Below are 22,671 nucleotides of genomic sequence, written 5' to 3'. Positions count from 1 at the left end.
ACATAGAACTACTTAAACCTAACTAACCTAAGGGCCGGCCGAAGTGGCCGTGCGGTTAAAGGCGCTGCAGTCTGGAACCGCAAGACCGCTACGGTCGCAGGTTCGAATCCTGCTTCGGGCATGGATGTTTGTGATGTCCTTAGGTTAGTTAGGTTTAACTAGTTCTAAGTTCTAGGGGACTAATGACCTCAGCAGTTGAGTCCCATAGTGCTCAGAGCCATTTGAACCTAAGGACATCACACATATCCATGCCCGAGGCAGGATTCGAACCTGCGACGTAGCGGTCGCGCGGTTCCAGATTCTAGCGCCTAGAACCGCTCGGCCAGGCCCGGCCGGCAGTTTGTTAATTATTGAAATTAAAATTTTGTGAAACATTTCTAAGCAAACCAATTATTGCTAAATGTCTTTTTTTCTGTAATGGTGAGGTCTACAATAATTAGCATTAAGTTTTTTTTAAATTTATTTGTTCTTTGGTCTTAAAATATTTGCTCCTGACAGAGGTTTAGAATCTCATTTGTTCTATTTAAGTTGAAACTTTTACTGGTATCAGGTGTACAAACATTTCTGAAAAATTTTATTAGTTTACTATGTCAAGATCCCCCCCCCATGAACCATGGACCTTGCCGTTGGTGGGGAGGCTTGTGTGCCTCAGCGATACAGATAGCCGTACAGTAGGTACAACCACAACGGAGGGGTATCTGTTGAGAGGCCAGACAAACGTGTGGTTCCTGAAGAGGGGCAGCAGCCTTTTCAGTAGTTGCAAGGGCAACAGTCTGGATGATTGACTGATCTGGCCTTGTAACATTAACCAAAACGGCCTTGCTGTGCTGGTACTGTGAACGGCTGAAAGCAAGGGGAAACTACAGCCGTAATTTTTCCCGAGGGCATGCAGCTTTACTGTATGATTAAATGATGGTGGCGTCCACTTGGGTAAAATATTCCGGAGGTAAAATAGTCCCCCATTCGGATCTCCGGGCGGGGACTACTCAACAGGATGTCGTTATCAGGAGAAAGAAAACTGGCGTTCTACGGATCGGAGCGTGGAATGTCAGGTCCCTTAATCGGGCAGGTAGATTAGAAAATTTGAAAAGGGAAATGGATAGGTTAAAGTTAGATATAGTGGGAATTAGTGAAGTTCGGTGGCAGGAGGAACAAGACTTCTGGTCAGGTGACTACAGGGTTATAAATACAAAATCAAATAGGGGTAATGCAGGAGTAGGTGTAATAATGAATAGGAAAATAGGAACGCGGGTAAGCTACTACAAACAGCTTAGTGAGCGCATTATTGTGGCTAAGATAGATACGAAGCCCACACCTACTACAGTAGTACAAGTTTATATGCCAACTAGCTCTGCAGATGACGAAGAAATTGAAGAAATGTATGATGAAATAAAAGAAATTATTCAGATAGTGAAGGGAGACGAAAATTTAATAGTCATGGGTGACTGGAATTCGAGTGTAGGAAAAGGGAGAGAAGGAAATGTAGTAGGTGAATATGGATTGGGGCTAAGAAATGAAAGAGGAAGCCGCCTGGTAGAATTTTGCACAGAGCATAACTTAATCATAGCTAACACTTGGTTTAAGAATCATGATAGAAGGCTGTATACATGGAAGAACCCTGGAGATACTAAAAGGTATCAGATAGATTATATAATGGTAAGACAGAGATTTAGGAACCAGGTTTTAAATTTTAAGACATTTCGAGGGGCAGGTGTGGACTCTGACCACAATCTATTGGTTATGACCTGTAAATTGAAACTGAAGGAACTGCAAAAAGGTGGGAATTTAAGGAGATGGGACCTGGATAAACTGAAAGAAAAAAAATGGTGCTACTTTGTTTAAACTGAAAGAACCAGAGGTTGTATAGAGTTTCAGGGAGAGCATAAGGGAACAATTGACAGGAATGGGGGAAAGAAATACAGTAGAAGAAGAATGGGTAGCTTTGAGGGATGAAGTAGTGAAGGCAGCAGAGGATCAAGTAGGTAAAAAGACGGGGGCTAATAGAAATCCTTGGGTAACAGAAGAAATATTGAATTTAATTGATGAAAGGAGAAAATATAAAAATGCAGTAAATGAAGCAGGCAAAAAGGAATACAAACGTCTCAAAAATGAGATCGACAATAAGTGCAAAATGGCTAAGCAGGGATGGCTAGAGGACAAATGTAAGGATGTAGAGGCTTATCTCACTAGGGGTAAGATAGATACTGCCTACAGGAAAATTAAAGAGACCTTTGGAGATAAGAGAACCACTTGTATGAACATCAAGAGCTCAGATGGAAACCCAGTTCTAAGCAAAGAAGGGAAAGCAGAAAGGTGGAAGGAGTATATAGAGGGTCTATACAAGGGCGATGTACTTGAGGACAATATTATGGAAATGGAAGAGGATGTAGATGAAGATGAAATGGGAGATACGATACTGCGTGAAGAGTTTGACAGAGCACTGAAAGACCTGAGTCGAAACAAGGCCCCCGGAGTAGACAACATTCCATTGGAACTACTGACGGCCTTGGGAGAGCCAGTCCTGACAAAACTCTACCATCTGGTGAGCAAGATGTTTGAAACAGGCGAAATACCCTCAGACTTCAAGAAGAATACAATAATTGCAATCCCAAAGAAAGCAGGTGTTGACAGATGTGAGAATTACCGAACAATCAGTTTAATAAGCCACAGCTGCAAAATACTAACACGAATTCTTTACAGACGAATGGAAAAACTAGTAGAAGCCGACCTCGGGGAAGATCAGTTTGGATTCCGTAGAAATACTGGAACACGTGAGGCAATACTGACCTTACGACTTATCTTAGAAGAAAGATTAAGGAAACGCAAACCTACGTTTCTAGCATTCGTAGACTTAGAGAAAGCTTTTGACAATGTTGACTGGAATACTCTCTTTCAAATTCTAAAGGTGGCAGGGGTAAAATACAGGGAGCGAAAGGCTATTTACAATTTGTACAGAAACCAGATGGCAGTTATAAGAGTCGAGGGACATGAAAGGGAAGCAGTGGTTGGGAAGGGAGTAAGACAGGGTTGTAGCCTCTCCCCGATGTTATTCAATCTGTATATTGAGCAAGCAGTAAAGGAAACAAAAGAAAAATTCGGAGTAGGTATTAAAATCCATGGAGAAGAAATAAAAACTTTGAGGTTCGCCGATGACATTGTACTTCTGTCAGAGTCAGCAAAGGACTTGGAAGAGCAGTTGAACGGAATGGATGGTGTCTTGAAGGGAGGATATAAGATGAAGCAAAACGAGGATAATGGAATGTAGTCGAATTAAGTGGGGTGATGTTGAGGGTATTAGATTAGGAAATGAGACACTTAAAGTAGTAAAGGAGTTTTACTATTTGGGGAGCAAAATAACTGATGATGGTCGAAGTAGAGAGGATATAAAATGTAGACTGGCAATGGCAAGGAAAGCATTTCTGAAGAAGAGAAATTTGTTAACATCGAGTATAGATTTAAGTGTCAGGAAGTCTTTTCTGAAAGTATTTGTATGGAGTGTAGCCATGTATGGAAGTGAAACATGTACGGTAAATAGTTTGGACAAGAAGAGAATAGAAGCTTTCGAAATGTAGTGCTACAGAAGAATGCTGAAGATTAGATGGGTAGATCACTTAACTAATGAGGAGGTACTGAATAGGATTGGGGAGAAGAGGAGTTTGTGGCACAACTTGACCAGAAGAAGGGATCGGTTGGTAGGACATGTTCTGAGGCATCAAGGGATCAGCATTTTAGTATTGGAGGGCAGCGTGGAGGGTAAAAATCGTAGGGGGAGACCAAGAGATGAATACACTAAGCAGATTCAGAAGGATGTAGGTTGCAGTAGGTACTGGGAGAGGAAGAAGCTTGCACAGGTTAGAGTAGCATGGAGAGCTGCATCAAACCAGTCTCAGGACTGAAGACCACAACAACAACATGTCAAGATTTACAACTGCAGTTGCTGCTTTCGTTTTAAAGATTTGGTCAAATTAACTCTTAGTTTGCGTTGTTCAGGTACTACTGTACCAGTTGTAGAAGTATGAAACCGGAATTTTCCTGTAGGTGGTGCTAGCCGTCAGTGTAGGGCCCCTTGAGATCGCGTCTGCAGGTCGTCTGCTTCCTGTAATGGCTGACGAGGAATGTCAACACACAGTAACCCGAGTTCCATACATCGGTATCTGTTTCAAACGCGTAGAAATGTCGAGTTTTGCGTCTGCGAACTATGATTTGCAGACAGCATTGGTTTTTGTTATAATTTGAAGAAAACTGCTGAAGAATCGCATCGAATGTTTGTCGAAGCTTTCGGCAAACATGCTCTTGGGAAAACAAGTGTTTCGAATGGTTCAAAAAATTCAAAAGTGGTGATTTGGCGTGACAAACGACGAGCGCGAGAAACCACCAGGCATGTTTGAAGGCAACGAATTGCAGGTCTCACCGGACGAAGATGACACTCAAACTCAACAGGAACTCGCGGAAGAATTGAATGCGACGCAGAAAGCCGTTTCTCTTCGGTTGAAAGCTATTGGAAAGGTGCCGAAAGTGGGACAATGGGTCCCGCATGAACAGAATGAAAGACAGCAAGCAAATCGAAAGACCACTTGTGAAATTCTGCTCGCCAGATACAAAAGAAAGTCTTTTCTCCATCGAATAATAACAGGTGATGGAAAATGGAAGTATTTTGAAAATAATAAGCGTCGTAAATCACGGGCGAATCCGGGCAAAAAATATACACCCACTGCAAGACCAAATCGCTTTGGAAAGAAGACAATGTTTTGTGTTTGGTTGGATCAGAAGTGTGTCATTTATGAGCTGCTAAAACCTGGTGAAACCGCTAGCACTGATCGCTACCAACAACAAATGATCCATTTAAATCGATCATTACTCGAAAAGCACCCGGAATATGGGAAAAGGCAACACAAAGTCATACTGCTCCATGACAACGCCACATCACACACAGCAAAACGTGTCAGGGTAACGGTCGAGGCGTCCACTGGGAAAGACTCTCCAGACCCGGCTCCGACCGATTATCACCTATTTGCATCACGCTGTCGCCGGTCAACGCTTTTGACTGGTTCCCTTCAAAAGGAGGACTGCTTTTTGGCAAGTCATTCATAGCCTGCCGGAGGGTTTGGAGAAATGTATAAAGCAATAGAGATTATTTTGAATGAAATATTGTTTATCAGTTTGAAACAACAGATGTGTAATTATTGCAATCAAATTCCGGTTTCATACTTCTACACCTGATACGTAAGTACTTCCTGTGAGGCCTAATACATGATGAGAGGTGAAAATCTTAAGGAAGAGGCCCAGTGTCTCGTCACCCGAGGATCTCTGTAAGCAAGCCATCCTACTCAACCAGACGTAGTGCACTGCGCTATGATCGCGTTTCTCATTCCTGCACTACAGTGCGTGTATTCTGACGCCACCACCAAACTCTTTCCCCACCTCAGCTGAACTGAGCCACTCTCGTCGGCTCGCAGTTCACCTCCTTCCGACATCAGACGGCAGGTTCAGCCAACAGGCTTACAACAGTCAGCCCACTTCCTACTCCCGCCAAATTCAGTTTGCACCATAGTGTATTCCTCGTCTCGATATTTGGGATGTGTGTGTTTGTGTGTGTGTGTGTTTGTGTGTGTATGTGTGTGTGTGTGTGTGTGTGTGTGGCGGGGGGGGGGGGCGGGGGGGGGGGGAGGAGGGAGAAAGAGTGAAGTCGACTCTGTAATGGTTCCTTTGAGAAAAAAAACTCTCGTTGTACTTGAAAAGTAGGAATGTGGATCAGCTTTCTATACCTCAAAATGGTTCAAATGGCTCTGAGCACTATGGGACTCAACTGCTGCGGTCATAAGTCCCCTAGAACTTAGAACTACTTAAACCTAACTAACCTAAGGACAGCACACAACACCCAGCCATCACGAGGCAGAGAAAATCCCTGACCCCGCCGGGAATCGAACCCGGGAACCCGGGCGTGGGAAGCGAGAACGCTACCGCACGACCACGAGATGCGGGCTTCTATACCTCGAAACCCATCAGAAGCCGCAATGCCTTTTCCCGCTCGACAAATAAACTGAGACTGCTGTGTCTCTGCAAATCGTTGGCATCTCGTTGCCTTAAACATACAACACCAGGTACCAACAACACACAATCTCGTGGCAGACATCCTCATAATGTTTAGCGCACTGTATTTCGCACATATGTTCATCATCGTCACTGTGATCAACATTTTTTTTTTCTTTTTTTGCTTAAGGTGCTATTATGCATAATCTCTAAGAGAGGCAGGCTGGCTATTTTTGTGCCGGAATAATGAACCAGCATTTCTGGATACTTCCTGTAAGTCTGCAAGTGTGCTAATCGAACTCGTTGTCATTCTGAAATCATGTGGCACACGCACGCAGAAAAGGAACGAATTCTTTTTTGTGACGGCTCTCGAAGCAAAATGGAAAATGGCTGTGTTCCGGACGAGAGACGTCATGCGTCCTGTGGTTAACTCATCCTGCGGAAAGACTTCCGCTACGTCTATCTCTGCACTGTGTCTGCGCCGCACGCGACGCACACTCCGCGTGTTTCCATTACGGCGACGACAGCTCACAATGCATCCGTGGCCTGCAGCCGCGTCGTGGCTGCTTTTTCTGGCAGCCAATGGCACCACGAAGCTCGACTGTTTCTGCACGCACGTCGCCGACGTCTATTACCAGGACGGTGGTCTACGCTTTCAGAATGATGGCGAAGAAAACTTATGGTTGACCTACTGTGTATATCCGAGTAAGTACTTTTTCATACAGCATGGATTCACGCGACATTATGTGCCGCGCGGTTTTGAACTACTGAGAAGCGCACTGGCTTGCGCGTACTGCTATGAAGCATTGCGAAACGTTCTCTGCCTGGCAGTGAGTTTATTAGGAGGAAAATACACAACATTTTCAACCTTTAAGATCAATGGACGTTGTACAGCCTTTCGCGAGTGAGGATATACCGTGAAGAACGATCTTGAAAGGCTATCAGCTAACCATCTACATCTCTTCATTGAGTCCAAAATGTTTCCCGTTTGTCTGAGAACAGATGGAAGTCAGAGGCTGCCAATAATGACTGATAGTTTCTACATTACAGACCATGTTCGTGGGGACGTTTTTACTTTGTCACACCCGAGCCTTTTATGTACAGGGTGTGGACAAATATGTCCTCGAATATAAATGTAGATGCTACCCAAACCTGCAGGTTGCACTCTGTGTCTGACCACGAAGGGGGCCGTGCAGTTTCCTCAATAAGTTGCCAGGGTCAGTCGTGGCCAGAACAGTTTCCTGTGCCACGGTGAGTGCTCCACGTCGGGCCTCTGTCCATTCGGACACGGGCAGAATGTCGCAGCTCGCATGGCGGGTGCTTCAGTAACCGAGGCAGCAGAACTGTTAGGTGCTTCAAGAAGCACCGTATCGAACATTTATTCCGCATACAAGGAAAACGGAAAAAGGCATGCCCTAATTCCAACGCAGACGAAATTTTGGTTTTGAGTGATCGTGACGAATGGTCATTGAAAAGGACTGTGACGCAAAATAAGGAGACGACAGCTGCAAAATCACTGCAGAACTGAATATCCCACTCGCGAACCTTGTCAGCACCAAAACAGCGACGACTGACCTCCGTCACCATAAAAGCTGCGGTATGGAACAATGAAAGAATTTCATTTTGTTGAATGAGACTCGTTTCAAACTGTTTAGTAGTTCTGACCGAGTTTACGTTCTAAGACTGAAAGAATACGGCGGTTTGGTGATGATTTGGGCCGCCATATCGTGATGCTCCACAGGACCCACTGTTACCCTGCAAGGTCACATCAATGCCGACCACTTTGGCTGATCGGAAGTAGAGTGGGGGACAGACAGCACGAGCACAGTTTGTTAGTGCAGGTTGCCTGCATCAGGGGTAAGTATGCATTCAGGGGCAAAACTATTGTTCTCTTTTGACTGACAGGTCCTTAGCCCACTGTTGTGCTAAGAAGATAATGACGTCCTGGAGATAATCTGTCCTTCAACTATTGTTCAGTTAAGTGATTTTCTATGTCACCCCTACCCCCTTCTACCCTTTCTCTTCCAACCCCCTCAGAAATCTAGCACTACTTTTGATGTCAAATTAACTGTCTAATTAATTAAATTGATTGGTAAAATTGGTGGGAAATAGCTCAGTTGTGCCACTTTCGGCATTCCTGAGCTGCTCCAGGTTATTCGATTAGCCTCCGCCCCCCCCCCCTACTGTATCAAATTGATGGACTAATTAACTAATTAAATCGATACCTTTCAAATTTTCTTGCCCCTCCATTCTGGAAATATTGATCGATCAATTGCCCATGTATGGAATATTGTTTAAGCAATTTAGACAATATGTGGAATAGTACTTATTTAAGCAATTTATGGGATACAAGGTGGTGATGGAATATAGTTTATTTAAAGAATTATATCGTGATATGTAGAATACTCAAGCCATTGCGGCGATTTTTCATTCCAATCACATAAGGAAACATGAAACTACATTGTCACAAACCTCTTGAACGTATCTGAAAAGCTTTCTCACATCTCGCCACCCACAGTTGCGCCACACGATGGCTGTTGGCTGCCAGACCGTGCAGGCCTGTGCAAGTAGCAAGGGCTAATCACCAGCAACAAAAGCACGCTTCCTGTTGGCATCCTCTCCCACCTCAAATGGTCTGCAAGCATGAACCAACCTGTCAGGTACCAGCACACGCGTTACTCGCTCCTTCCAAAGGAAGTGCCTGACTGGGAATCGAGACTGTAAATTATTGATTTATTAAATTCAATAGTATTTCTGTCACATGATCATGATGTATGGCATATAAGGCTGATGCATTAACTATTTCACACATACACAGATTGGTGATTTCACAAAACCAGTAGCAGGCTGACTCGAAATACACTTTAAACAAAAAGAGAGAGCGAGAGAGGGTCGTAATTTGTTTTGCAGATGACAGAAACCAGCGTGGGATATTTAAAGAAGTGCGACACTTTTCCATTCTGCCTTGGACTCTAAATACCCCCACCTTCCTGGCGTACTTCCTTTGTGGTACACTTGACGCTGAACATGAACTCCTTCAGGAGTTATTAAATCTGGTGTGCATTATCAGATTTTTAAGATGGCACAAATGTTGCTTCAGAAGCTGTGCCACAGGAAATATTAATTAAATCGTTAATATAGACGTTTAAACAATTTTCTTCCAATACACACAGTAGTTTGCATGCATAAGCAATAGTTCTATGTTTCTGACGAGAAAATTTCAGTGAATAATAAAACCGAATATTATTTGATATGATGACTGGAAGCTGTGACGTATGAAATGATTGTTGGAATTTCAAATTTTGATGTGAATTTATACCATCATCATTGTGGAGTTCTCGACTGCTACTGGTCTGCTAAGCATGTTTTATTTTTTAAAAGCACTGTAGTATTCCTAAGTTGCCTGGTTCTCTCAGCTACACCTCGATGAAGAATAAGGGAAGAAAGAGTCTACCGCGTGATAGGATAGTAACAACAACAAATACCATCGCAACGTGTTGAGAAACATGATCCATTCAGGGTGAGATGCCTAAGATCGCTGAAGACACTCTCACAGCCCACATACTCACCTTCTGGACGTCCAAACGCAGCTCGCCTGTGCTCCACCGCTACTGCTTAGAGACCGGAGAAAACGATTGCTGTGAACACGGCCCATGTCCTCTCTGACAGCTGCTGCAGAAGTGTGTGTCAGCCAGAGAGAGGACCACCAGCTATGGAGGGTCCTCCGCGGGAGGACCTGAGTCGTAGGAATTCGAATGTTATCAATACTCCCAGCACAAACACTCGCCGTATTGAATCTTCTCAGATTTCCACGGAGCATACTTGCATCATGCACGTTCGCGAAAGCTACCTAACACAAACTGGGTATTAGTTCACTATTCCCCCATCCAGGGGGAGCCGCGAGCCAAATTGTCACAAGCCACAGCACACTGGAAGCTTTCTCGGACTCTCCAAACTGGTGTACGAATGGTGGGCAAGCCCCATCCTGGAACAAAGGCGTCCGCTGAGATTCTGTTTCCAACCCTGACCCGCCTGCCAGCTGCTATGCTGTCTACGTCCATCTCCAGACTCACAAGAATATTGGGAACCAGGTGCATATCCATCAGTGTAAATACAATTAAATATTACGACTGTTGCTGCAGTCTGACACTGAGCGATGTAATGAAAATGTCTCCTCTTAATATCTTTGGTCCTCGAACGAATCTCACGTTGAAATAACACTATCTACAGATCACATAATTTTCCGTGTAACATCTCTCTCATACGCTGATGTTTTGAAATTTTCCATATCAAATCATTACCTCCTTCACGATAGACACACAGTCATTTTCTTTGCACATGCCACCACATTAGCCGAAGTAACTTTATATTGCAACATATACACACTTCACACAAGCAGTGCTCTTCTCGTTCATATGTTTATAGTACATGAAAAAATTATGGTATGCACATACTCACACCGGCTACAGGTCTCGATTCTCCTCAATTCCGGGAAATTATTTGACATTTAAGTTTTCCAATCAGCGCTTCCGGAAGGTGCTGTATCCTGCCAAGACTCTCTCAAACAAGTATTGTGAAGCACAGGCGTCCGGCACTATGTGATAATCAACGGCGCTCGCATTGACGACAGGGTTGGAAAGACATCACCGACAAGGGTTGGTGTACTGTAATCAACATCGCAGTCGATAATGTAACAAAGAAAACGTGAGTATCTTCTTGGTGGTACCGATGAGGGGATGTTCTGTGTATCCAGTTTGTTAAGCTGTGTTGCCTGCCCTGTTTGTACACTAAAGCAGATGCAGTTGAACCCTCGGTGCTATATTGTGGTCCCGTTTACGAAATGCTTCTATCACCCCTTTCGTCCAGATATACTTCTAAATTCGTTGATGTCACCATTCACGACGTTAAATCTCTCCTCCCGTACGACTAGACAAATGTAATTCTTTTTACGTGAGTAGTAATGTGATTACGTCCCACAAATGTCCGGTGTTATGTCGGAACATAAGCCACATTATTTGTATGTTCAAGCAGCGAAACATTCCTGATTCTCACTTATGGGTGTAAAAAAAAATTTTGATTCGTTCACACTCGCACCAGCTGGGTATCGTTTTCGTACTGCCCTGTAGAAAAAAAACCCTCCCACCATCTCATGTTTGTCGATGAATAAAGAATGGTATTTCATCGATTTCACCACATCCACGAAACTTTCTCGTATTTTTGATACTTGTAAATCCAGCCAACACACAATATATTCAGACCACCAAGTCGAGGTTTGCGGCATTGCATTCCATGCATAGCTGCCGTAGACCTGCCACTCAGACACACAAATTTCCCCAGACTAAGAAATCATTGCGAGTGGAATATAAACCAGAGTACAGCCATTCAGAGTTAATTTTCAGGGGCTAAGGAAATGGTTGCAGAAACCGGAAAATTGTTATGTATGGAGTCTACGTACATTTTAATTTTGTGTTGCTGAGCACCGCACCTGTTTAATATTTGGAGCAGGAGGAGGATCACCTCGAGACGAATCTGTTGTCGCAGCTGACAAAATTCTGTTCTTTACGAAAAAATAAAAGAGCCTGTTAGAACGTCGTACTAAAATTTTGTTTGTTATATGTGCGATAAACGGCGACTTAATGATACATTCCTGTTTAGATCCTTTAACGTGTGTGTGGGGAGCTGAATTTTCAGAAAGGAATATCATGTTATGTAGAAACCTCAATTAGACTTGAATGCAAAGAATGCTTTATTCCAAGCATACAATCGGCTTCTGTTTGTCTCTACCAGCGCACCAGCTGTATGTAACTAAATAATCACTACGAATCCGTCATCATGCAGTTATTCAACTCCAAATGTGTGCAGGATGTCTGTGAATAAGATAATGTCGTAATTCTAATAGTGAATTTAAGGAGTGGTAGTGAGTAAATTGTGCAAAGTATGATCATGCTTTAGTTATCGCTCTTAAAGGGGGATAGTGACTGCACAATTCTTCTCATTCAAGAACACAGCTTTACCCATACATTAGAAAAAATATTCTAGAGCTCTTACTTCCTCAATACGTTACGACAATTAGCCTTGAGGACTACGGACTCGCTGGGAAGAAAGGAATGTTACTGCTAACAACGTGTTTGAGCGATTGTAAGCAAGAGATGTGTGTAATGTGCTAGCGGATATTTGTATGAAACTGATTAGTACATGTGAACACTTTTGATTATTACGTGTTTTCTCCACAACTTGTACCATTACTATGTGAAATACATTGAAGCGCCAAAGAAACTGGTATGGGCATGCGTATTCAAGTACAGAGATATGTAAACAGGCAGAATACGGCGCTACGGTGGGCAACGCCTATGTAAGACAACAAGTGTCTGGGGTAGTTGTTAGATCGGTTACTGCTGTTACAATCGCAGATTATCAAGATTTAAATGAGTTTCAACGTGGTGTTATAGTCGGCACACGAGCGATGGGACACAGCATCTCCGAGGTAGCGATGAAGTGGGGATTTTCCCGTACAACAATTTCACGAGTGTATCGTGAATATCAGGAATCCGGTAGAAAATTATATATCCGAGACCGCTGGGGCCGGAAAAAGATCCAGCAAAAATGGGACCAATGACGACTGAAGAGGATCGTTCAACCTAACAGAAGCGCAACCCTTACGCAAATTGCTGCAGATTTCAGTGCTGGGCCATCAACAACTGTCAGCGTGCGAACCATTCAAGAAACATAATCGACATGGGCTTTCGGAGCTGAAGGCGCGTATCCTTGATGACTGCAAGACACAAAGCTTAACGTCTTGTATTGGCCTGTCAATACCGACATTGGACTGTTGATGACTGGAAACATCTTGCCTGGGAGGACGAGTCTCCCTTCAGATTGTATCGAGCGTATGGACGTGTACGTGTATGGAGACAGCCTCATGAATCCAAGGACTCTGCCTGTCAGCAGGGGCTGTTCAAACTGGTGGAGGCTCTGTAATGGTGTGGGATGTGTGTGCAGTTGGATTGACATGGGACCCCTGATACGTCTAAGTAAGACTCTCACGGGTAGTACGTACGTAAGCGTTCTGTCTGATCACCTGCATCCATTCATGTCCGTTGTGGATACCGACGGACTTTGGCAAGTACAGCGCGACAAAATGACACCTCACACGTCCAAAATTGCTACAGAGTGGCTCGAAGAACATTCTTCTGAGGTTAAACACTTCTGCTGGCTAACAAACTCCTCAGTCATGAACATTATTGAGCATATCTGGGATCCAGAATGAAATTCACACTTTGCAGTGGAGTTTGCGCTGATTTGAAACTCCCTGGCAGATTAAAACCTTTGCCTTTCGCGGACGAGACACACAGTTTTCATGTGCCAGCATGTTTTATATATGGGATTTCTTGCAACGTGCTGTTCAGAAGCGATCTCCACCCCATTGTACTCCTACGGATTTATGGACAGCTCTGCAGGATTCATGGTATCAATTCCCTCCAGCACTACCTCAGACATAAGTCAAGTCCATGACAAGTCATGTTGTGGCACTTCTGCGTGCTCACAGAGGCCCTACACGATACTAGGCATATGGACCAGTTTCTTTGGCTCTTCAGTGTATATCGCACAGCTATTGTTTGCCACCTGACTGTTTGAAGGGATGAATTAATTTGAAACTATGAGCACTATAAGGAGCTGAAGTTCAAGACAAAGAATAAAAATATATTTGTAATGGTTGCACAGGGCTATGCCTATCATGCTGCTCATATTGGGTTATGTGAGCAGGTGGCATGTGATCATGTTCACTTCCAAAGACATATAGCAAAAATGTCTACAATTATATCCCATGGGCTTCAGGAGAACTACAACATGGTCCCTGGGCAAAGTCGCAGAGATATTTTTTAACAACAAAAACGCTGGTTGAGAATATTTTTTACAGTTTTTTCGTCCAGTAGCACTGGATGAGAATGTTTGCAGTTTTTCCAGGTATGTAAATCTACGCTAAAAGCTAATGCGGAGATACGTTTTGTACTACTGCAACTAAATTCCACAGTGACACAGGTGGAACAGTAACTCTGAAGGACTGTATGCACTTAGAAACTAATCTGACTTCGACATGTGGCAGCAGGTGAAGGCTTAAAAGCTATTCTATTTACATGACACTCATGTTAGTATGTATATCAATAGCGTTGATGACAGCTTCCACTCTCGCAGGCATATTTTCAGACAGGTGCTGGAAGAGTTCTTGGAGAATGGGAGCCCATTCTTCAGGGAGTGCTGCACTGAGGAGAGGTATTGATGTCCATTGGTGAGGCCTGGCGCGAAGTCGGCTTTAGACAACATTCCAGACGTGTTGTATAGGATTCAGGCCAGGATTCTGTGCAGGCCAGTCCATTACAGGGATGTTATTGTCATGTAACCACTCCACCACAAGCCGTGGATTATGAACACGTGCTCCATTGTGTTGAAAGATGCAATCGCCATTCCCGAATTGCTCTTCAACAATGGGAAGCAGTAAGGTACTTAAAACATCAATGTAAGCATATGCTGTGATAGAGCCACCCAAAACAACAAGGGATGCAAGCCCCTCCATGAAAAACGCGACCACATCATAACACCACAGCCTCCGAATTTTACTGTTGGCACTACATACACAGGCAGATGACGTTCGCTAGATCCACACCCTGCCAACGTATCGCCACATTTTGTACAATGATTCGTCACTCCACACAACATTTTTGCACTGTTCAATCGTCCAGTGTTTACGCTCCTTACACCAAGCGAGGCGTCGTTTGGCATTCACCAGTGTGATGTGTGGTTTATGAGCAGCCGCTCGACCATGATATCCAAGTTTTCTCACCTCCCGACTAACTGTCAATGTACCTGCAGTGGCTCCTGATGAAGTTTGGAATTCCTGTGGGATGGTCTGGATAGAAGGCTGCCTATTACACATTCTGACCCTCTTCAACTATCGGCAGCCTCTGTCAGACAACAGAGGAGGTCGGCCTGTACGCTTTTGTGCTGTCCGTGTCCCTTCATATTTCCACTTCAGTATCACATCGGAGACAGTGTACCTAGGTATGTTTAGGAGTGCGGAAATCTCGCTTACAGACGTATGACAAGTGACACCCAATCACGCGACAAATATGTTTTTATGTTTATGTTTTTGTTCACATTTTTTAGCTTTTTTAACTTTTTTCGCACACACACATCGTTCTCTGTTTTATGGTTTTTTCCACACTTGTTGTGTGTATGTACATGTGTACATAGTACATGTCTACATAGTACACATAAAAAGTAAGCACACACACACACACACACACACACACACACACACACACACACACACACACACACACACATTCTCTCCCTCTCACTCAGAGTTCCCCATCACTTCTCTCGCTACAAGTGAGTACAGCACAATGTACATCTTGTGTTCTGTCGATCGAATACTAGTCTGCCATACTATATGCAGTGGCTGTGGTAGAGCACCACAAGTAGCACTGTACATGCACTACAAATAGTCTGTGATAGAGAGGGCTCTAGATGCCATGCAACGCACACCCTTAGTCCACCTGGTGGAACCTTCCAGTGAGTGATACCTAACATTTCTCATCGCAAACTTACAAATTCCACAACTGGCAATCCATTCGCCTCGTCTTTCATAAGGCCGATAACTTTCTTGTTGTGTGGAACAATACCATACGGATTATCAGCCGTGTATGAGGAAGTGTCGAATTCATTACCATGCTACCTCATTACCTCATTACCTCATACGGATCGCAGTTCTTCACCCAATAGACGAAACTGTCTGTATCCATATAAAGTAATTTAGGAACTGTGAAATGAGTTTTCGCAAACTCATAATGAAAGATGTACATGTTTAGTTTGGATCTCCACATAAATATGTTTCGTAAACTCTACTGCAGTCTTCACCATCATCACAGCAACAAAATTCTTTTTGAACATGGTGACCCGCTTAAAATTCTGTCTGGCAGTGCATTTTCTTGCATCCCAATGCCCATTCCCTTTGGTTCTAATCCAAGTTTCACGTCGCCCCCTCAAATTCTCTATTGTTATCTCCAATATTGAATTATTTATACTTTATAAAAATCTCTCTTAAAGTCACACATCGAAGAAGCTCCTTCGACCAGGGAGATTGCTTAAAGGAGATAGTGTGGGTGATTCTAACCAACTCCATACCCAAGCTTAGACACTGCTGGAGATTACAATAATGAATAATGTATCTCCATTTATTCTCCAGCGTTATCATCAGTTTTGACGTGGAGCCTCCTTGCCGAACTAGTTGCTCTGGACATAATGGCGTGCATATCATGAAAACTAACAGGGTATGTCAGTTCTGCCTCCACCAAATACCCTACATCAGAATCAGCCGCCATACCCTCCTTGATTTTTCCATCTAATTCCTTGCATTCGTCTTCAGACACCCATCGAAACTCACCAATCGGCAGTGATTGCTGCATGGCATGCCCTTATAAGTTATTTACGTCCAGGTACATTATGTAACTCAAATCAGGAGATGCGTTGAACCTTTCGTGGGTTATTTGCCTTGACGTATCTATGCATGCATTGGCAATGTTCCCTACAGATCCTCCGCTCAAAGAAAAGAAACATGTCAGCATCAGTCAATATTTCGATGTTGCGCTTCGTTTTCTTGAGTGTTGTATCACAAGACAGCCCAGACACCACGTAATAAAAGGCGGGATCCAGAGAACATGTGGCCATGTATAGACTCCACAATTTCTCGAAAACGTCAACAAGGAATCTCACATCTCTCCATGTAAAGCTATGCATACTCTCCTAAAGTGGAATTTTGAATTCCCACCATATATTCATGGCATGCTCATACTCTGGATCTGTTATGGCAACGCCTGCAAGGTTGCTGGAGAATGAAGTTATGTCAGGTAGCCTGGTTTCGTTGAGTTTTACCATACTATCCACATACTCATATGGGAAAACTCCCTCCCTAGTCACAAGTAGAAACTTTTCTTTGGCAGGAAATGTAGCATGTGTGATATGCACATCCTCCCGAGGTAGAGTTTCAACGAGTTTCTGGGGTGGCACCTGCCTGCGTAAAATGTAGCATGTCAAGGAAGCGGAGCGTAATTCTCGGCATCATTCGTTTGGAGAATGAAATATACTTCTCAACGCTCTCAGGTAGGATGCTGACCTGACTTTTCTCCCAACCGATATTAACCAAGTGCTCCACAAGGAAGTGAGTCTCATACTCGGTTAAGGGGAGTTGGAACGCCCTATTCCGACAATGTTAAATTTTGTAGCATCCCACCCGTTGCTCGTCCGGTTTTTGCGTGTGTACGCGATCTCTTATACCTTGGCTGACCGACTGACAGCGACACAAAACGTAAAATAACGAAGAACCAAAGTATCATGAAACCTCTGTGGAAACAGCAATTGCACGTGATCCAACTACTTAACATAACTCCGAACACATGCGAAGTGGGAGCGATCTCACCGTAATATTCCTGTTGCAGCGGCGGTCTCCGACGGCGACGGCGCGGCTGTGCGGTCGGCGTGTTGCGTCTCGGAAAGTACACTCCTACAATACTCAGACAACAGATCGCTGTCCGTAAACTTCTCGAACTAACGTCCTCTCAGAACGAAAGACCAAGACGGGAGACGACTTGGCTAACGTCCTCACAGTATGAAAGCCCAGAATGGAAGACCTCTACAGAGAGTCGAGCAAGATCGCTCTTCGCCTCTGTTTTCCCACCTCAACTTTTACCTAGCAAATCACATCACTAGAAGCGCTCAAAATACCCAGTTTGCCAGTGCCGACCAATGTACGGCCTGGGAATAGAACTCTTTTCCACAATTCTTCCCTTTCTACAAAATTTCACAAGTAAACTCCACCCACGCCGGCTGGGAAGAACCACAGCTGTGAGCAATAACACATTTACTGGAATTTTTCTCCTAAGAGAGCACTCGAAATTTTCCCAGCAAGATTCCCCCTCGTAGCGAACACAGACTCCTGCATTGAAAACTTTGTTATTCAGAGCTCCTGGCATGCCCCACTTGAGTTACTCGAAGGCATAAAATCAGTGGGACATAGACGAGAGCACGCACAGGAAAGCCCATCCAGCTATCCATTGCTCTGTTTTGGTAAACACTTGAACACCTGCAGCCGTGCGTCCCTCAGAGGCTTGTGGCCGCTGTGGCCTCTCTAAAGGGTTTACAGAACTTCCACAGTTCACCAGTCATACCGTCAGGCTGTGGCCTTTGGCAGCTAGCCGGGGAGGTAGCCGAGCTCTGTCTCGCATACTGCATCTCCGCAAAATCTTATAATTACAAAATAGCATAATTCTCGCTGTATTACCTAGCCAGAGTGCCGATGCGTTTCCACATAGATTTCCTACACCATAATTTAGAGTATTACTCCAACAAACAACAACTACTTACGTACAAAGCGATTGTGCCGCTGTCAGTCGATTTTATTCATCTTAAGTGCTTGCAAAGTGATTACAGTCACGTTAAATGGACTTACGTAAAGTGCAAGACCGTTGCCACGTCACACAGCCCCCTCCCTCAAGACAATTTTGGACTACAGGTGATGACTCATTTTGTGTCATCTCCTGTATTACAAAATTATTATGATGATCATTTTAACAATTCAAAACCGTTTCAAGAGTGTTATTCACGGACAATTGACTGCCAGCTGCCCTTTCTCAATCATTTTTTCGCACATCCCTGGGATAATGCCTTCGTTGATCTAATTTACATTAACTGACGTATTCATTAATTTTACTTATTGTTTACTGTAATTTTTCTGCCAATTATGTACAATTCATGGCCAGAGTAAAAAAAGGAAATGTAATATACAAGGACTCACGTCGCAAAATCAGTCTACATAGGTACACACTTTTGTGCTTTTCATCTGAATGGCAAAACCATGATTTTGACTGAAGGTCCATTGAAAACTCAAACATCCATCACTATACAATTTGAATTAAATAAACATTTTTATAATCTAAATGTAAATGTTCTGGTCGTTCTTTTACAATTAAGGTGAGACAAGTGAGACAAATAGCCATTAGTACAGTCTGTAAACACACTATGTGTCACTGTTGCTGAACATTTATTTGTTTGTGGTGTAAGTGTCTTAATTATACAATCCTAGCAATGTCTGCCCAAGTCCAGAGCTTGGCTGGTGTACAATTGTGTAAATCCACATAGTAGCAAAAACTGACAATTTCTCTCGATATTTATGTAATATGGAACGACCACCTAAGTTCTTTGTGTATTAACCTAACATAGAAATTCAAAATATGACAATGTGGATAAAATGTACAAGTGAAATTGAAAGGGTACAGTACCACCCGACATTGAAAATAGGTACAACATGCTTCATTATTTTTGTCAGAACAACACATTTTTTTTTGTAAAATAACTCAATTTCAATTAATACAGCGAAGCCGGATACCAGTGTGGGAAAGAATGACAATTTATTTATTTAATTGATCACATGTGCACTCCCACAAAGTAAATCCCTACATCCAGTTTGGTGAGATCTGTGAAATGTATGAATGTATGGTCGTCTGCTAACCGCAGATAGTGAATGTGAATATATGATCATCTTTGAGACGATCCTTTGGTGGGACCAAAGAGATGAAACTTACCTGAGCTTTGAGCGCTTGAAATGTGGCTGACCAATACGGTAGCAAGGTGCTCCCCCACTTCAGCAGTGGTGCGAGAGGACCTCGAGAACGGCCATGTTTCAGCACTCTGCCGCTGGATCTTGTGCTGTTATGACCTGTTTTAGTTGTGCTCCGTAATGACGAAAGAGTGGAGACATGGTATGCATGTGGAATATTTAACAGTAGTTTGAAATAATAATTTCTCTATTTCAGGAACTTTTGTGGGGAGAATTAAATGTCAGGCAGGTAATATTAATGGGATTGTAGTAATCTTCGGAAGTGACCTACAGTCACAATGAAACCACGTGTAGCAATGAGTTGAAATACTACTGTGTGCTTAAGTTAAGCTGAATTACTAGCGTGTGTACAATAAGTTGAATTATTTAAGAAATAGCGTGTGTACCATAAGTTGAAATATTTAAGAAATGGCGTGTGCAGGACTTGAAATTAGAGACGAGTACTTCCACGTGGTGAGTACTGTGTGAGTCTCAAACTGTGTATGAGACAAAGGATAAAGAGAAGTACTCGTCCATGGTATCAGTTGAGGACTCGTGTGTGTGATGAATACGTTCTTAATATTACTTTGCGTGATATGATTCCGTGTGACGCTAGATTCAAACTCTGAGAGAGAAACAAGGTGAGTCGGCCGTCTATCTAGCAACGCCACTTGGCTTGCATTGCACAGGAAGACGTGCATATATCTCCAGAGTTCATAGTAGGAATGTAGAATTACGAAGTGGGGCAGTGTCGTGTGAAACTGGGATAAATATTAATTGAAGTGGGAAAGCTGAAAGTGATAATGTTGTGACTATTACCTGTGTAGTATTTCATATTGTAGTGTGGTGTATGTCATGTAATTTGGGTATGTGTTGTTTGCATGGGACAGTAGCGAGGTAGTTTCAAAAGATTAGTAGGTTATGCTTGTTCCTTCTGTACCGCTCGGTCTGGAGGAAAGTTTCGTGATGATGATTGTGAGAGTCGAAGTGTGAGAAATAATAAAAGATTCACCATCCTATCCAGAAAGTGCACTGTAGCGTTAAATAATTACGAGACCATAATATAGAGATTCACCAATGTAAAGCCATGCCCACTGGGCGGAATTTCTCATGTGTTATTGTTGTAGGTTATAGAATTTGTGTGTTTAGGTTATAGAATTTATCAGAATAAATAAGATAGTGAAAAGAAAAAGATTGGTGGACTTTTCCTTCGAATTGCATGTTGTCATGATGTCCCGAATTTATAATGTGTGCGCCATTCATATTCAGTGCGGTGGCCACGTGTTGATAAAAGCCGTTAAATAAAAGACATAAAGAAAATGTGGTATTGCCAGTGCGTAGTAAACAGTTTGAGTTCTGTAAATCACTGATAGTCAGATGTGCGTTTCCGTTGCGTATTATTCATACAGGAGGATAATTTGTAACTTAATTGTGAGTACGAGAGTTCATGTTACTCGATAAATAAGAATGAGTCCACTCGCTCGGCAGACCACTCATCTTGCAGGCCTGACTGCTTGATGCCACAGTATGAGCAAGGCACGTGGGTGTCTCTCATAATTTCGACCCTGCCAGGAAGTTCTGCTGTTAGGGTTTGCTGTTAAGATTTTTTTTATGGAATGTATTGTGATAGCACTAAGAAGTAAAATTTTTTTTGTTTGCAATTTCTTTCTGGATTGGTGAGGATCTTTTATTTTTTATGTAATTAATTGCTATATCGTCCAAGGCTGGAAGATCGTTGTATAATTTTTTTTGCGTAATGTCCGTAGTAACTATGTCGCAGTCGAAAAGTGTAGTCACCATGGAGAATAGCGATTCTGGGGTGAATGTAGCAGTGCAGCAGGAAGTAGGTGTCGACCATGGGCTAATGAGTGGGAACGGCAAACACCCGGAAGGGGCTGAATTGTTCAGTGGACCGCTGCTAGGTGATCCCTGGAGTGGCGGGCTTTGTTCACCACCAGGGGATTTTCCCGACGACGCGGGCGAGCCGGGACTAGGTCAGGTATGCAGTGAAAGTGCAGATACCCTTAGCGAAGCTACGGTTTCTCAGGGGAATGAGGTGAGCGCACCGAAAGTAGCAAATGACAATGTGTTACTGCAGTTTTTACAGAAGATGGATAAAGATAATAAGGAAAGATTAGAAGCGATGAGTAGAGATAATAAGGAGAGAGATAGGGAGAATAAGGAAAGATTTGAAGCAAATAAGGAAACATTGGAAGCGATGGGTAGAGATAATAAGGAGAGAGATAGGGAGACTAAGGAAAGATTGGAAGCAAATAAGGAAAGACTGGAGGCAATGGATAAGGGAAATAAAGAGGCAATGAGGAAGCTACACACAGTTATCGATGAGCGTCTGTCCGCAGTTAATAATCGGTTAGATGAGGGGAGAAGAATCTCGATGCGTTGAAGCAAGAATGTGATGCCGTGAAATTTTATAAATGTTTTATATACCACCCGGTATTAGTCGATGCATTTCGGGCTTTTACACCAGGTCTGATGTCCCTGCAACAGTCCCTGTGAATCAAGTAGATACAACAAAATTTCTTATCTTACCCAATGATCCAGTCTTGTTCAGTATAGTTACGCCTTTCGAATTCTCTTGCTCTTCTCCTGTTAGCCCTTGCCCACATTATAGTCTCTTTATATCTGTTGACAGGAATTTTATTAGTGTAATGCAACCACAAAAAAGAAACAAACATAACCAACTGCTCACACACGCAGTTGTTCAGAAAACTTAAATTTCTCGACAAGTATTCTTAAACACCATTATCACTGTCCATTCCTTCTGTGACTTCAACACGCTATTCTCACAGAGGTCTGCGTACTAAGGTTCACTACGTACGTCACTGCCCATAGTGGGCCACCTCAAAACCACTTGTACACTTTGGCATAAGTAAATGCAACGGTGCGCCATCACAACGGCGCGCAGGACAGGCCACCTTAAATTTTGGCTGTCTCCTCTGACAGAGATATGAATTCTGTGATCTCTTTTACGC

At 43.2% G+C, this 22,671-nt stretch overlaps 1 protein-coding gene across 1 annotated transcript in view; it reads left to right on the top strand.

The window, feature by feature from the left end:
* Positions 1-6,557: 6,557 nt before the first annotated feature.
* Positions 6,558-22,671, top strand: part of LOC126234386 (uncharacterized) — a gene marked incomplete at its 3' end in the record, with an annotated part of 230,476 nt that continues 214,362 nt past the window's right edge. Inside the window, exon 1 of the mRNA XM_049943077.1 lies at positions 6,558-6,735. Within this exon, the coding sequence (XP_049799034.1) occupies positions 6,564-6,735 (172 nt within the window). The remainder of the gene's footprint in view (positions 6,736-22,671) is intronic.

Source organism: Schistocerca nitens, chromosome 1 (genome assembly GCF_023898315.1).
Source record: "Schistocerca nitens isolate TAMUIC-IGC-003100 chromosome 1, iqSchNite1.1, whole genome shotgun sequence".
Lineage (NCBI taxonomy): Eukaryota > Metazoa > Arthropoda > Insecta > Orthoptera > Acrididae > Schistocerca > Schistocerca nitens.
The sequence above is the reverse complement of the archived record's forward strand: the minus strand, read 5'-3'. Positions and strand labels throughout refer to the sequence as shown.